The following is a 14,932-nucleotide window of genomic DNA, read 5'->3' as shown; positions in this document are numbered from 1 at the left end:
TTCACTCTTAATCACGTGTTAAGCTTGCCTAGTTCAAAACTCACCTGCATCTTATCGATAGGATAACCGGTAAATTGCTTCTGACAACCTTATTATTCAAAAAACGAGGTCTATATTTTTTATTTGGTCTAGATTCCATAAAGTTCAGGAAATCAAAACCCAACTTCCTGATGCGGGCTATCCCTCCAAAGTGTGGCAACTCTAGCTATGTTGATCATAACTTTTCAAATATTTTTATTCATTTCACAATTGTCTTTGAGATTCCGGTCTCGGTATTCGCAGTATACTGTATTCTGATGGTCACACCATCGAGAGCAATCGAGATGAAAATTTTCTATGCTCTTATTCTGATTGTGAGTCAAAGTCATTGTTTTTAGTGATACGTTTTATTTTTTCAGGCGCTGGTTCCAAATGTTTTCTTAATTTTCCCGATAACGGGAATGTTAATAGGAGCTGAGAATTCAATGTCATACAATCCAGGTGATTCGGAATTCATTACCTGAAAACAATAACAAGTTTTCCAGCTCTCGGGGAATATATGGTGTCTTCTCTGTCGATTCATGGAGTTCTGTCTACGTTAACATTGATTTTGAGTCATAAACCGTACCGACTGGAGGCAGATCGACTGAGAAGGAAACTGTTTTGCAGTGAGTTGAGATCACAGAAGTAAATTCTTGCAAGTTTCCCCGCCGAACAAGACTATTCCATTTTCTGTACCAGAGATGTCCGGAAAGGAATTCTGAATTCCGAAAATTTTGAAAATTCCTAGCATTGTGGAGTAAAGTTCCGGCCGGAACAACTGTTTGTGGTGGGATAGTGGGAAAAGGATACATCTGGTTCTCGAAAAGGGTATATCTAGTTTTTAGGGTACATTGGTTCCAAGGGTATGGTGCATGTGATAGGACGAAAAAATTTTTACAGTCTATTTTGAGTTTTTCTCAAAATTACAGGGTGGCTGAAAAGTATTGAGACACTTGTTTTTTGTTGTATTTTCAAAAATGGAGTTTCAACAAAAGAACCAGATTTATTTTTTCAACAAATGATAGTAATAGAAAAGATATCAGAGGAGATATTCGAAGTTTGAGCCTTCGGCCTTGATGCACGCCTTCAAACGAGCTGGAACAGAAGCGACGGTGCGCCGGAGGTAGTCATCGTCAAGATCATCCCATGCTTTGAGCAAAGTGAATCCACATTTGGGTGCGATCGAGCCATCACCTTTTCCTCCAAATATCCCCAAACGGAAAAGTCGAGTGGATTCAGATCGGGCGAGGAAGCGGGCCACATGTCCTTGCCCCAGTAGCCAGGGAAATGAGCGTCGAGAACAGCTTTCGTGGATTTCGAGCCATGGGACGGGGCCCAATCTTGTTGAAGAATGAAGGGTTGCTGGCCAAAGTGGCTAGTGACCCACGGACGTAAAACATCCATCAACACCAACTTTTGGTACACATCCGAGTTGATTTTCACATTTCTATCAATGAAAACCAATGGGACTTTACCTTCCGACGTCAATCCAGCCCACACCATCACTGACTTTGGAAAAAGTCTCTTGTAGGCCAGACGACGTTTTGGGGACTTTGCTTCGTCCTTTGACAACAATTGCCGAGCATTCTGTCGGTTCGGAAGCGGCTCAACCGTAAAAATTTTCTCATCAGTCCAAATGACTTCAGAGAGGCGGCGCACCTTGAGTGCGTCGAGCAACTTTTTCGCTTTTTCGAGCCGATTCTTCTTGGACTGTTCTGTGAGGTATTGGCCACGAAGGAGCCGATAACTGTTCAGACCCAAGTCCTTTTTCAAAATGGATTGAACCGATTGTCTTGAGATTCCGAGCGATGAAGCCATTTGGTTCATGCTGACCGCATCATTTCGTGTGATTCTCTTCTTGATGATGCCACGAGTCCGGCGAGTGTTGACAGTACGAGGTCTTCCGCTTTTCTTAAGCTCCAACACATGTCCTCGATCTTTCAATTGTTGCACAACTCGATAGACAGTTGCTCTCGGAAGAAGAAGTCTTCGAGCGATGTCACCGGTGGAGATGCCGTCGTTGAACAGCTTGGCAATGGTTTGGCGATGAGGAGAAGCTCGCATAACTTCGTGAAGAGATAAAGTGATGGGAAATGGCTCTAATGTCGGCTTATATACGCTCCCTATTTTCGAAATAATACGAAACTTTTCGAAAATACGACTTGGCACGGTGCCAAGAGCCATCATAACAAGTGTCTCAATACTTTTCAGCCACCCTGTATAGGCGTACAAATAGGCTATAACACCATACACTCCATGACCTTAAGAACTGGATATACCCTCGATGTATCCTTTTTCAATGTACCCTTGGATCCTGTGCCAAAATTTCAAAATTCCGAAATTTTGAAGCTTGGAGTTTTCCAAACTCCCGAATATTTCGGAAAATGCCATTCCGAACATCCCTTTTGAAATCCTCTGAATCAACTTCCATGTTATTCAAATTCTCTCTGGTCCTATTTCATTTTTACTCATAGCAAAATTTTGTAGTTTCAGAGAGGTTCAATTACGTCTAGACTTATACAAAACCAGTTTTCCCCGTCATCCTTTCTAGTTATCAGACCCAGTTCTTTAGTTGCTACAATTTTTTTTGAATTTTTTAGATGTTCTCAGAATTCTTGAAAGTTAAATTACATCGAACCAACACATCATCATCTTATTTTTCAGGCAAATCTGGCTCGAGGAATAGTACGGTTAAAGTGGAATGCAGCACGAAGTCTGTTAAATACTAATTGTGAATTGTTATTGATCTCATCACCTTGCTTTGTTTTTCCCATGTGCCTTGTAGTTTTTCAGCCTTCATCGGTAAATGAAAAAGTCATTAAAAAATTGATATATAAAAGAATGAAAACAACTCATTGCTTCATTCCCTCAATGGTTTCACTTCCGGATTCTTGCCAAAATTCTTCCGAAGTAAATCACACAGCTTCGTCAGTTTTCCTACATGTGATTGTGGCAATCGAAATTCCACTCTCATTATTTGCAATATATTGCATTTGCAAATTGACTCCAAAACATTTGATCATCTCAAAATGTCTTCTTTTGGCTCATCAGTTCTGGGTAACTTTTTATAGTGCGACTATGTGTGTCGGTCTGGTTCCCGTCGTATTTTTTCCATACATCGCATATTATTCCCGAGGTCTTTTTGATTATTTACAACTAGATACAACTGTTGTGGTATATTCTATGGGTACTGGATTTGCAGGTAATGGAGGAGCCGGAGTTTTTCTGAGATTTTTGAAGTTAGAGTATGCGTTCAATCATTTGCTGTTTTGGTTCGGTGTAATTGAACTTTCAAGAATTCTGAGAACATCCAAAAATTTCAGAAATATTGTAGCAACCAAAGAACTGGGTCTGATAACTAGAAAGGGTGACGGGTAAGACGGGTTCTGTGTAAGTCCAAACGGAATTTTACCCTCTGTGAAACTATGTATAAATGTTTTCTATGGCTGGAAATGAAATAGGGCTAGAACGAAATCAAACAACAAGGAAGTTAGTGAAGGCTGTTGGAAACAACGAGAAACTTTTAGGGCCGCTAGTCTGCCGAATCCTACCCATGCCAAAAATACCCTAACCAAAAAGCGCGGCCCTGTTTTCGACAACCTTGAAGTTGATTGAGGGGAGGACAGGAGATTATCGGAGTTTTTTTTGGAGTTACGGTATGAATTCTGACGTGACGGTGTACAATACTAGTCTACAGATGTGGTGTCCGCCTTCGCACGCTCTTGCCCGCGTGGCACAGTCGGTAGTGGCGCGGAACCTTCAATACTCGTCCCATAAGTTGAACTCCTCGCGAGGCTTATATGAATAAAGTTTCGAAACAGTTATTTTTTAACAATTTTCAGGAGTGTTCCTCTCAATGATCACTCTGTTTGCCTATCGCCACCAAAGCATTCTTCCTCAATCTCATTTTCTAAAAATCAAAACTACAAATTTCGCAACACTTGTAATCTTAATACACTTCATGACTTTTTTGTTTACCATCCCATTTCTCGCCACTTTCCCTGACCAGGAAGTTTCCCTGAATGCTCTTCAAAGAGTGTACAGTAATCCACCATGTGATCTCTGGCATTCGCGAATAGTTATTTTTTGGTTCGGGATGATTAAGCAGATCATTGGATATGTAGTCTTTCTCACTCTTTGTAGTAATCTTATAGTTGGTATTGTATTCCACAGTTTTCGTATCATGAAAGCCTACAAAACCCTAACTTCCAAGAACACAAGGAAACGGCAGATGGGGTTCTTATATGCATTGATACTGACGGTGATTTCTGAAATAAGAAGATCTTTGTTTTAGAAAAAAGTTTTCAGGCGACTATACCGAATGTGTTTTTGTTCGCACCGACTATGGTTTTCATATTATGTAGCATTCACTCTCATTCTTACAATGCAGGTGAATCTGGATAATTGATTCAGAAAAGTTCAAAAGATCTTTCAGTTCCTGGAGACATAATAGTGTGTATTGTTGGTCTTCATGGGCTTCTGTCTACAGTAACCTTCATTCTGAGCTATAAGCCTTTTCGAATGGAGCTGGTTCATTGTATGAGACGGTGTTTTTTTTGGAGTAAGCGACTTTTGATAACTTTCGATAATAAATCACTCTAACTTCCAGAATCGCAGACAAAGCAAAAGATCATACGCTGTGAGCAGATGACAAAAAGTGTCAGATACTGAAAAACCATGGATCTCACTGGCTAGGCAGTCATGTTCAAAAATTATGTGAAATTCTTTATTTGAAAAATAAATGATTAATATTTTATGACTTTGATCAACAAATAGCGGTTCCAGTATTTGTGAAATGAGACACCTGTCCTCCAGAGTCAAATCTAGCTGCTTTTGTAGAACTTTCGATGGGGCGTGTTGGAAGGAACATACTTCTTCTGATAACTCTCATAAAGAATTGACGGTATGGTCTGACAAAGCACAAGTAGGTGAAAGGAGATAGGGTAGGCATAAGAATGAAGGAGGAGAAAATTGCGTATTCCAGAATTGGAGAGACAACAAGTCCGGTTTGTGCTGAAAATCGTACATTTGATTTTTTTTGTTCAGAACGACGGTTTGTATAACTTACAAAGAATATAACAAATCACAGAAACACCTAGAAACGCTGGGACCAGTGCTTGAAAAGTGAGAGCTTTCAAAAGCTGAGCATGCGCTGCTCTGGTGTCTGAAGACATCATTTGGGTATTCTCTTCCAAGTGTTTAATAATTTTCCGGCGGAATATGAATATAGATGTGTAGACAGGAAAAATTGGGAGGCAGATGTGACTGATGCCATAGGCAGCAACCCAGTTGGTGGTGTCAACGATTCCAGTGATAACACCAGTTTCTAACTGATAATCGGGGAACCATTTTTTGGCAAGTGGAAGGATCTGTTCTTTCGTTGCCAGTGTGCTCCAATAAGTTGCCCCTTGAAACAATGAAGGAATATAAATGAGCAATAGAATCTTAAATAGGGTCATTCGGGATAGTGCTGAATGGTGAAGGATGTAGTATCGATATCCAAATGAGAGAAGGAGAGACCATACTGCATGGGGGAGGCAATGGAGGAGAAGACTGATTCCAAGTTTACAACTAAATGGGTTGATGTATTGACATGGACCATTGGCAATATAAGTTAAGGAGATGTCTCCTGGCGTTGGAATAAGTCTGGAAAAATGAATTAGTGGAACTTGAAACTTTAATTTACCTCAACTGCGTAAACCAGTCTAAAAAACACTCCAGGAAATCGGTGATAGCAAAATTGATAATCAATGTTGCATAGGATCGGATCGCTTTTGGTGTTTTGAATACAGCAACGTAGACTAGCAATAGATTAAACGAGCATCCAAAAAGTGCCCATAACCAGTGCCATATTTCAAAAAAGATATTCATACCTTGCTGTTTTTTACTAGATTTTTTCAGATGAGGGCTGAAAAATAAGGTGATTAAAAGGCATTAAACGAGTGGAGTATTCAAATTATATAGTGAAGCTGAATTGTATTCTACTTGGAAAAATCAGCTGTTCATTGGTGCCAGACTAGAGAGATAAGGAAAACAGAAGTAAATTGCGGTAATGACGTCCGGGCGGTAATGACGTCCGAATCGTCTGGCGAATGTTGTTCCTGGAGTTTATATGAGAATGGAGTGTAGATGGGATTACTGTAGCTAAGCAACAAAACATTCCTTTTCCCAAAAAAATGTTCTAATCCATTGTCGTCATTGTGCTTTTTAGGGAGCCTAATCTCTAAGGTAAGCTTGTTTAAGATTACTCTGAAAACAATGAATTTATGAATAATGGCAGCATCTAGAACAAACTATAGTGGAGTCTCTTAGGACAGGAAATATTCCAATTATTTAATGAAAAAAAAATAACTGGGATATATTAGGTCGTTCGGAAAGTCCTTTTCGTTTTTGATCTGTTGTTTTTAAACTTTGTTTTTTTGAACGGGGTAAAAGCGAGGAAGTTGTCGTTTTATCAGTATATTGGTGGGGTCCAATAGTGTCTGCACCCCAACGGAGATCATTCCCCCCCCCCCTTTTCGTGTAATGAGATATGCTCACCGTTTCCGGCTCTATTAATTTCCATTTTTGGACTATCATTTTAATTGTATTTATATCTGATCTTAAAATTAGCTGAAGTCGATCGCCAACTAGTAGCGGTTAACAACGCAAATGCACCCATTCGAACTACCATCACAACCTGGATTCAGTAATTTGAAAAACGGGAATTCTTGTTTGACGAAAATCCTCCTTCAAAAAGGCAAATGGGCTTAGGTTTGGATGCATTAAAAGCCGGGAAAGAAAGGGACCCGCCTCAAACTGTGTGTGATATATGAAGTACATCAGTGGCAAGCCTTTTGTTAAAAAACCGTAGATTGAAAACTCTCGGCACAGTCAAAAAGTGGGAAGAAATTGACCCCATCTTTTGGCTCAACGCAACTTTTTTCCCCGGGTGGGCACCTGTTTGAATCTTCTCATCCTGCGTTTCACACATGAATGTTGGAATCAAACCATTGCTAGTGGTGATAAATGGGTAATGTGTGATTACAATAACCGACAAGCCAAATGGGTTGACAAAGGCGCTCAACCATCAGACGTCTCGAAACGTGAAATTCGTGTTAAAAATGGGATGTTGTCGGTATGGTGGTCTACCAAAGAATGGAGTATTAGGAGCTGCCTGATAATAGTGTCACTTTCACGACCCATACCTATTCTTGTCAGGTGACATAACTCAGACTTTATGTGGATCTCCATTGGAGAGGAACGCAAAGGTTTATTTTGAAAATTAAAATTAGCAACCTCATGCGGGAAAGAAGACCCAGGCCGATCTCGGTGGATATGTCTAGACGATTCTGCCTTATTCACTGTATAGCTCTAACCTTCTACTTTCTGATTATTACCCATCCAGCCACTTCTAACGTCATCTTGATTGACGAAAATTTACTTCAAAACTACGTATCAAAAATGGGTTGACTTGATTTTGAACTCGCTGTGACCGGAGTTCTGGAAGGAAGGCATCTACAATTTAGTGGGGCATTGGCAGATAGTCATTGATAACGATGGTCATTACCTCCAATTTATCCGACATCGTTTTGACCTATTTTACTTTGAATGTATCTGACGCTAAAAATGGAAAGGACTTTCCGAACAACCTAATATATAAAAATATGCATCACTCGCTGAAAACAAATCATGTGCATATTGGCGGCTGCTAATAAAGCACTCCACATAATGATAGTCTCAAAAATCGAAAGTTTCGAAAACTTCAAAAATGGAGTGATTACTAAAAGTGTACAAAAATAAAGCCACGTTTTCACTTTTTGAGAAAACTGGAAAAAACCGAATTTCGACAAAAACACGTCCCACAAAACATAACATATCAAGATGTGATTCACTAAAAAAGTATTTTTGATATTATGATAAACAGCTCATCAGCTAATCACTTTTTCATATCTTTCATAGGAATCGAGATACATATGAGGGCTCAAAGTTAGAGTGTTTACGGTAGACTTCGATACATCGCAACAATACATCTGAAAAGATACGCGCTCCAGGCACGCCATCACCTATAAAAATAATCTCGCGTGAAATTCTGAAATCCATTTTTTTGTGTCATCAACGTCACCACAGCCGGCTCCACAGTACTTCTTACAATACACCTCGGACCTTCAGGTTGCATGAAATAGAGTGTTCTATTCGAAACGATGGAAGAGACAGATTGTCCAACATGCAGTGAGTTTCAATTCTCGCCTTATCTAGCTCATCAGCTTTTTTCTTCTCCCAGAATATCCAAGCGTCAAATTCCGAGACCGCGTTAGTGAAGTATGTCAATTTATCGTCCCCCGTCAAACCAACACAATGATCGTCCCGAATTACGGACAGATTCCTGTCGTCAAAGGAGATCTCTCATGGCTGTCTCCAGAAGTTTCGATTTTTCTGAATGAATGCGTCCAACTTATGACGCCTTCTGCAATTCGAATTTGTAACGGATCGGTGTTTGAAGCACAGGAACTTCGTGACGCGATTGCCAATGAATTCGGAGGTGAGGAGCAGAAAATGTTGAATCGTTTGCATCTAAATATCACTGATATTGGATTCGATGATATCAATGTTTATACGAAGGATCGTGTCGATGCGGAACCTGGGAAACCAGCACCCCAAGGATCAACCAATTCTGGATCTAGTGATAACATTGAGAATGTTCGATTGAGTTCTCATTATATGTCCGCAAGCCACTTTGAATTTTCGAAGGAAAAACAATTCAACGGATGTATGAATGGGAGAACGATGTATTTGGTACCATTCTCAATGGGACCGATTGGTAGTCGTCATGCAGTTGTGGGGATTCAAATCACTGATGATCCGGTTCTGGTACTGAATTTGAGATCTACATTCAGGTACCCCACAAAAAATTGATCTTTATTTATTTTCAAAAAAACCCTAGAGTTCTCTCGAGCGTCTGGGATCACCTGGCTGCTACGACTCATTTCATTCGAAGTGTCCACTCGATCGGAATGCCACGTCCCATCATCCGTTGTATCGTGACACCAACGCCGTTTGAAACTCCTGTCGGAAGTTTCATCGTCCTCAAACACGATGAACAACAAGTGTGGGCACATGGATACACATTCGGAAGAACTCCAAGGTTCGGAAAAACGTTCTCAATTCATGCTGCTTCATGGATCGGAACGAAGAAGGGGTGGCTGGCAGAGAATGCGGCGATATTGGCTATCACTAGTGAGTAGTCATGGTCGTATCGATATCGGTTTAACTTGATGATGGCCTTACTGGCGCGAGTTGCGTTTTCTAGGCCATCAACCTTTTTGGCGAAAAAACAAAACAAACTAACATTCACCTGGTGGGTTTTCAACCATAGTGGACTAAAAACCTCAAATTGCAAAAGTTAGGGCACCATGAAAAATGGTATAGAAAACACACCAGGTAAATAACAAACCGTTTGTATACCGAAAAAAAGTTAGTGGCCTAGAAACCTCAACTTCCAAAAGTTAGGCCATCACGTTAAACTGGCCTAGAAAACACTCGGTGAATATCAAATCATTGTGTGCCGAAAAAGTTGATGGCCTAGAAAACTCAACTTCCAAAAGTTAGGCCATCATAAAGGTAGACTTTCAGATCCCAAAAACGAAACAATACACGTGTGCTACAGTAGTCTGGCAAGTGTGGAGAGTCTACAACTTCAGCCTGGACCTGGATGGAAGGTGAGTTTCGGGAAGAAAAAGTTATTTTGGTACAAAAATTTGGAAGAGTTTCCCAACAGCAACTACCGTAACTTAAAAATTTCATTTTCCGGACTTATCATCTACGGAAAATAAAAAATTGATATTTAAATATGGACTGAAAACGAACGAAAATGGAGAAAATACGAATATTATTAGGTTACGGTTGTTGTCGTGGGATCTTTGGACACGGCCACTGGCGTTTCTCTTAAACAGCTTCATCTTTTGGTACACGAATAATACAGTAATCTCTTCCTCGCAGATCGAAGTGATCAGTGAAAAGACAGTTTGGATTCATTGGCACAATGGAAAAATGTACGCTTTGTGTCCGGAAAACGACGAAATGGACGATATGGGATCTCCGAAAAATCTCTCGAATCTCTTCACCGGCGCCACTTCTGAATATCAGATTCAAAGTTTCAATCCTCAAAAAACGAAATGGACATCAGATGTGGGAGTTCCGATTTCCGCCTACATCTTTGCGAATCATCGTCACGATCAATATCCGCTGATTCTGGAAGCCAATTCGTGGGAAGAAGGTGTTTGTTTGGCGGCTGGAATGCGCGTCAGTGTAGCTAAACCCAGAAGTAACTCATCAGAAAGTGAGATTGTTTTCTGAAAGCATCTAACATCTCAAATTCCGAATTCCAGACTCAATCGAATCGTCGCCACGTCATATTCTGGTCGAGTGCCCGATGCTTCGTGTCGATGCGATAAATTTTAGTTTTGCGAAATATGTGAATCACTGGTTTGAGATGGGAATTGGCGTCAAGTCTTCATCATCCGAAAGTTCGGATACTTATGAAGCACCACCTCCACCGCCCATCTTTTTCACTAACTTGCACCAGGAAATCGAAGGGAAACTGATTTGGCCGGGTGGTGTCGATAATGCAAAGATTTTTGAATACATTTTTGCCAGGTTATTCTCCATATATGGACCATATTCACTTGAAATCATAAACTTTTTTTCCAGATGCACAAACCCCTCGGACCTCTCCAACACCACCCCCTCAGGCATCGGAAAAGTTCCGAAATCTCTAGAATTGAGCGCTCTGGTCAATTTGCCGCCGCTTCTACAAGTCAACATTCGATTCTGGCTCACTGAGCTCAACAAACTCCGCATATTTTTCAACCTTCAAATGGAGTGCTGTCTTCCACCACAACTCGAAAAAGTGCTCACTGATTTGGCTGGAAATCTGTAACTGCTCATTTTCAGTTTCTATTGATAAATGACGGATGTTTTTATTTTTGTTTATAATCAATCATGGAAAGACAAACGAGTATCTTGGGAAATCAATAAGCTAGTATAATGACAGTGAATTTTAAAGCAATACAAACCCAAAAGAGTTTTGAAAAGACGATAAAACTAAAGAAAATGGAGCAGATTCTAGTATTTTGAGCTAATAAAAAGAGTAAATACTTCAAGGATAGAACGGGGATTGGGGAAAATATTCTTGGATGGGGATTAATATTGTCGAGTCGAAAAAAAATGGGTCCTGAAAATTTCGCGGGCGAATCAAATTCTGCGAATTTCGAGATTTAGTGAAAAAAAATTCAGATTGATTGGTAGCAAAATGATTGATCTCTAGAATCGGTTTTTCATCGGAAACCCGAGCTTCAAAAGCGGTTCGAACGAGGCGAAAATTCTCAGGTGTCAGTTTTCTTTAAAATATCAGATGAGTATGGCGTGAAATATGGCATGAAGAGATTTCAGCGAAAAATGAAGTAGAACAATTATTCTGTGACGATTTGGTTTTCTCTGGTGTTCATTCGCACTGAAATTTTTTCTATGGGATTTAGTATACCAAAGATAGCCTAAACTCACTTTAGAAACCCTCTCGCGTGTGCTCATTCTCCTTGAAGAAGAAATGGTGGCTACTGGTTCATCTCGACACGATTCTCGTGATTCTACAGATCTCTGGGCGTTTGATGATCGTACAGGACGAGGAGCAGATGTGCTAGCTTGTTGCGAAGAAGACGGTCTGGGAACAGCACGAGAACTTGGTTCACTGAATTGCCGCTTCTTCGAAGTCGTTGCTTCACGGACGGACGGAGCTCTCAGTCTTTTCTTGCTTGGTTTAGAGTTCTGTAATAACTGGCTTATAATCTCAAGGGTCCTGAACGTTTCAGAACTTTCATGCGTTTTTTGCAAAGTGATTTTTGCACACAAAATGAATATTGCTCATTTCGATTTGCTGTTTTTCTGATTTTTCATTCGTTCTCATCTACCGTACTCTAAATAAGAAAACTCTCAAAAAATCGAAAAAAAACATTGAAAGTTACAAAGACGTTGTCTTTTTTAGTGATGACATCGTTTTTGAAATTTTCAATTTTTTTTCGATTTTCCGAGAATTTCCAAGTGTGAGCATTTCATTATTTGGAGTACGGTAGATGAGAACGAAAAAAAAAACATTAAAACAACAAATTGAAATGAGCAGTACTCATTTGTTGTGCAAAAACAACTATGCAAAAATTCATGAAAGTTCTGAACCGTCGGAGCCATCTCGAACTATCATCTTTTTTCGACAAACTTTTGTATTCTTCTTGGCTCTACCCATTCTCTTAGTCTTCTCGTCTTCTTCGTCCTCATCTTCCTCGCCTCTACCCATATATCCCGTGCAATTGGTAGCTCCACAAAGACACGGAATCTCCACGGTACTTTCCATTTGATAACAGAAGGTGATTTCCTCGCCTTTTGCAATTGGCCTTGTCGCCCTCACACAAACACGACGCTCATACTTCCGATTTTCCGCATTTCCGCCTTTGACGATGGCAGTGCTATACGATGCGGAATTGGGATCACACGAGTGATTTATGTATCTAGCCAGATTCCCATATCTGGCTGCATCCACAGCCCATCCTTTTCCGAGATCCATCATGTACTGATTTGCCTGAAGTTTAAAAAATTATGTTAAATTTGAAACATTAAAATGACGTTGAATGTTCAATATTCACCTGGAAATCTCTCGAAATAGCGATGATTTGAAGACGGTATGCTTTTTCTGTAGGGTTTATCAACTCTCCGACATACTCAGCCAGAAATTCCCCCTGCGCAATTTCTTCTTTAGCAAAAATGCCGTAACCCTTGGTCTTTGTATCCCGAAGCAACAGCTTCGGGTTTACATATCCCTTGGATACATTTCTATTATTGCATAAGTCTCCGCAATCTGGTGGACACTCGACACCTTCGTTGACAGAATCGCAAGACTCGTCCAAGCACTTCCGCGCGTTGTTCTCACAGCGACAGTCACCAAAATCTTCCTTAGTTGGCGGTTGAGCTGTAATGTTCCGTCCGAGTCTTGAGGTCTGTAAACTGGTGTTCAAGTCATCAATAAACTTTTATTTGGTTACTAACCTTCCATGGTTGGTAGACTAACTTGCTGACATATGGTCCGAAGAGACATCCCTTATCATTGTAGTCATCGAAAGTTTTCTTCCAAAAGGACCTCAAGTTGGGCTTCGCCAATCTAACGTACTCGTCTATGAGTGGTGCGACATTGTGTACGGGCACAATACTGAACGTCTTCCCCGCAGAGTCTTCGGATAACCACTGAACCACTGTATAGCCGAGTTTTTCGAAATTAGGCTCCGACGACCTTCGATTCGATGGGAAGTTGTACCATCCGACGGTTTTTGCAAGATAGAAACTGTAAGAATCAAGAGATAAAATTATGTGTTTACTGAACTCAACTCACTCTTTGTTTTCCCACAACGCGAGGACTGGAACATTGAGTGGAACATCATCTTTGCAAAGACATTTCTCGCACAGGTCGTTTGAAACGAGTACTCCATCGATTTTGATGACTTCTCGACATTCTACATGGAAGGATCTGACACAGCTTCTACAATTGATCAACTTGAATTCCACACCGAGAGTACATCCTTCAGAACAGCAAGCTTTTAGATTCGGTCTCTTCCCAGAATCCTTCTTGGCCGCCACTTTCTTCTTTTCACTCGAAGCGGATTCTGTAGAATCTTCGTCAGCATGAGCTGGACAAATTAAGAACTCGAAATTCTTCTTCTTGTCGCCCATTTGGAATTCCACATACTGATCTCGAGCACCTGCTGGGTAACAGGTTTGGATATGAAAAGCACGTAGACACTTGGCGCATTCAATAAGCTCTCCGGCATAGGCGGTTTGTCTCTGATGTCCAACATTGCATCTGTTACAACAGTGAAGGGGGCAGAGGAATTTGGCTTGGCATTCAAGTCTTGCAGCGTATTGAAAAAAGTATCCAGCAGCGTTATATTTCTGAAAATCTAACATTCATTATTTGATCTATTGTTGACTGCAGTCTAACCATAATACAGCTCTCGTGAAACTTGCTTCTACAGGGTCTTTCTGGAATCAGAAGCTTCTTTGGTTTGTATGGGGCGTTTGGGTCCTTTTTCAATAATTCCTCATACTCCTTCTTATATTCTTCCTCGTAATTCTTGTTGAGCGTTGTGATTCTCTCCACTCCAGACATTTCTCCACTCATCTGTCCATGACAATCAATCAGCTCGGTCTTTCCTTTTGGACATTCTTCTTGATGGCAGATCACACACATCGAGTCGGCTTCCGGAAGAAACTCGCCAGTAGACTGCTCCCCGTTGCCATGTTTTTTTCCCGGAACCTCACTGAGCTGGAGGAAGCGCCGATCGATCGGACTTGTAGTTTCTATAAATAATAAGTCATTATAGCAGTTAATTTTTAAATTTTCATCATTGAGACATATTTTTCTATCGTTAAACGCACCTTCCGGATAATTGTTTCCTTCGAAAGGCACATTATCATTATAGTCTTCGACCAGTTTCTTCCTGTCCGCTTTTTTCGTAGCTGGCCTTGTCGTAGAAACGGAATCGTCGCGATTCACTTCTTTCAATGGAACTTTTTCGTGTTTCACATTCTGTTTCTTTTCCGAACAGTCGTTCTCGGCATTTTCTCGACCTGTAAAACGTTTATTGAAATCCGTTCGCGAAATACGACCACTTACTGGATTTGCTTCTTGGGTGCGAGCTTGTCGATGGCGAGTTCATTGTTTATCTGAAATATGCGGTTGATAAAATTTTTTCAAAGAGATATATTTCTAGAAAAGATGAGATGATGAGACTCCACCGATTCCGGGGAAGGGTTGTATTCGAGGAACCGATTCCGAGGAAATCGGGGCGGAGTTTACTTTGCAACTGCCGCACGGTTCAACTGCGGTACTGCA

At 40.6% G+C, this 14,932-nt stretch overlaps 6 protein-coding genes across 6 annotated transcripts; 3 read left to right on the top strand and 3 right to left on the bottom strand.

The window, feature by feature from the left end:
- Positions 1 to 170: 170 nt before the first annotated feature.
- Positions 171 to 2,750, top strand: CBG06712 (the record flags this gene model as incomplete). The annotated part of the gene is made up of 4 exons (XM_045237272.1): positions 171 to 353; positions 399 to 480; positions 525 to 647; positions 2,686 to 2,750. The coding sequence occupies 4 exons, from the start codon at positions 171 to 173 to the stop codon at positions 2,748 to 2,750; spliced, it is 453 nt and encodes a 150-aa protein (XP_045093295.1).
- Positions 2,751 to 3,099: 349 nt separating this feature from the next.
- On the top strand, positions 3,100 to 4,692 carry CBG06710 (the record flags this gene model as incomplete). Its single annotated transcript, XM_002647573.1, has 5 exons — positions 3,100 to 3,298; positions 3,864 to 4,282; positions 4,330 to 4,411; positions 4,457 to 4,582; positions 4,631 to 4,692. 5 exons carry the CDS (start codon positions 3,100 to 3,102, stop codon positions 4,690 to 4,692), a joined length of 888 nt encoding a protein of 295 aa, XP_002647619.1.
- A 94-nt stretch (positions 4,693 to 4,786) lies between these two features.
- Positions 4,787 to 5,892, bottom strand: Cbr-srd-17 (the record flags this gene model as incomplete). Its single annotated transcript, XM_002647572.1, has 3 exons — positions 4,787 to 5,034; positions 5,090 to 5,667; positions 5,708 to 5,892. The coding sequence occupies 3 exons, from the start codon at positions 5,890 to 5,892 to the stop codon at positions 4,787 to 4,789; spliced, it is 1,011 nt and encodes a 336-aa protein (XP_002647618.1).
- Positions 5,893 to 6,023: 131 nt separating this feature from the next.
- On the bottom strand, positions 6,024 to 6,600 carry CBG06708 (the record flags this gene model as incomplete). The annotated part of the gene is made up of 2 exons (XM_002647571.1): positions 6,024 to 6,270; positions 6,374 to 6,600. The coding sequence occupies 2 exons, from the start codon at positions 6,598 to 6,600 to the stop codon at positions 6,024 to 6,026; spliced, it is 474 nt and encodes a 157-aa protein (XP_002647617.1).
- A 1,758-nt stretch (positions 6,601 to 8,358) lies between these two features.
- CBG06707 lies at positions 8,359 to 10,939 on the top strand (the record flags this gene model as incomplete). Its single annotated transcript, XM_002647570.2, has 6 exons — positions 8,359 to 8,897; positions 8,945 to 9,237; positions 9,634 to 9,719; positions 10,000 to 10,339; positions 10,389 to 10,656; positions 10,711 to 10,939. The coding sequence occupies 6 exons, from the start codon at positions 8,359 to 8,361 to the stop codon at positions 10,937 to 10,939; spliced, it is 1,755 nt and encodes a 584-aa protein (XP_002647616.2).
- Positions 10,940 to 11,503: 564 nt separating this feature from the next.
- Positions 11,504 to 14,756, bottom strand: Cbr-mes-4 (the record flags this gene model as incomplete). The annotated part of the gene is made up of 8 exons (XM_045237270.1): positions 11,504 to 11,512; positions 11,563 to 11,832; positions 12,269 to 12,628; positions 12,693 to 13,043; positions 13,093 to 13,384; positions 13,433 to 13,989; positions 14,039 to 14,667; positions 14,714 to 14,756. The coding sequence occupies 8 exons, from the start codon at positions 14,754 to 14,756 to the stop codon at positions 11,504 to 11,506; spliced, it is 2,511 nt and encodes an 836-aa protein (XP_045093294.1).
- Between the last annotated feature and the right edge of the window lie 176 nt (positions 14,757 to 14,932).

This window comes from Caenorhabditis briggsae (assembly GCF_000004555.2).
Source record: "Caenorhabditis briggsae complete genome, chrV, whole genome shotgun sequence".
NCBI lineage: Eukaryota > Metazoa > Nematoda > Chromadorea > Rhabditida > Rhabditidae > Caenorhabditis > Caenorhabditis briggsae.
This window is presented reverse-complemented; position numbering and strand designations above follow the sequence as displayed.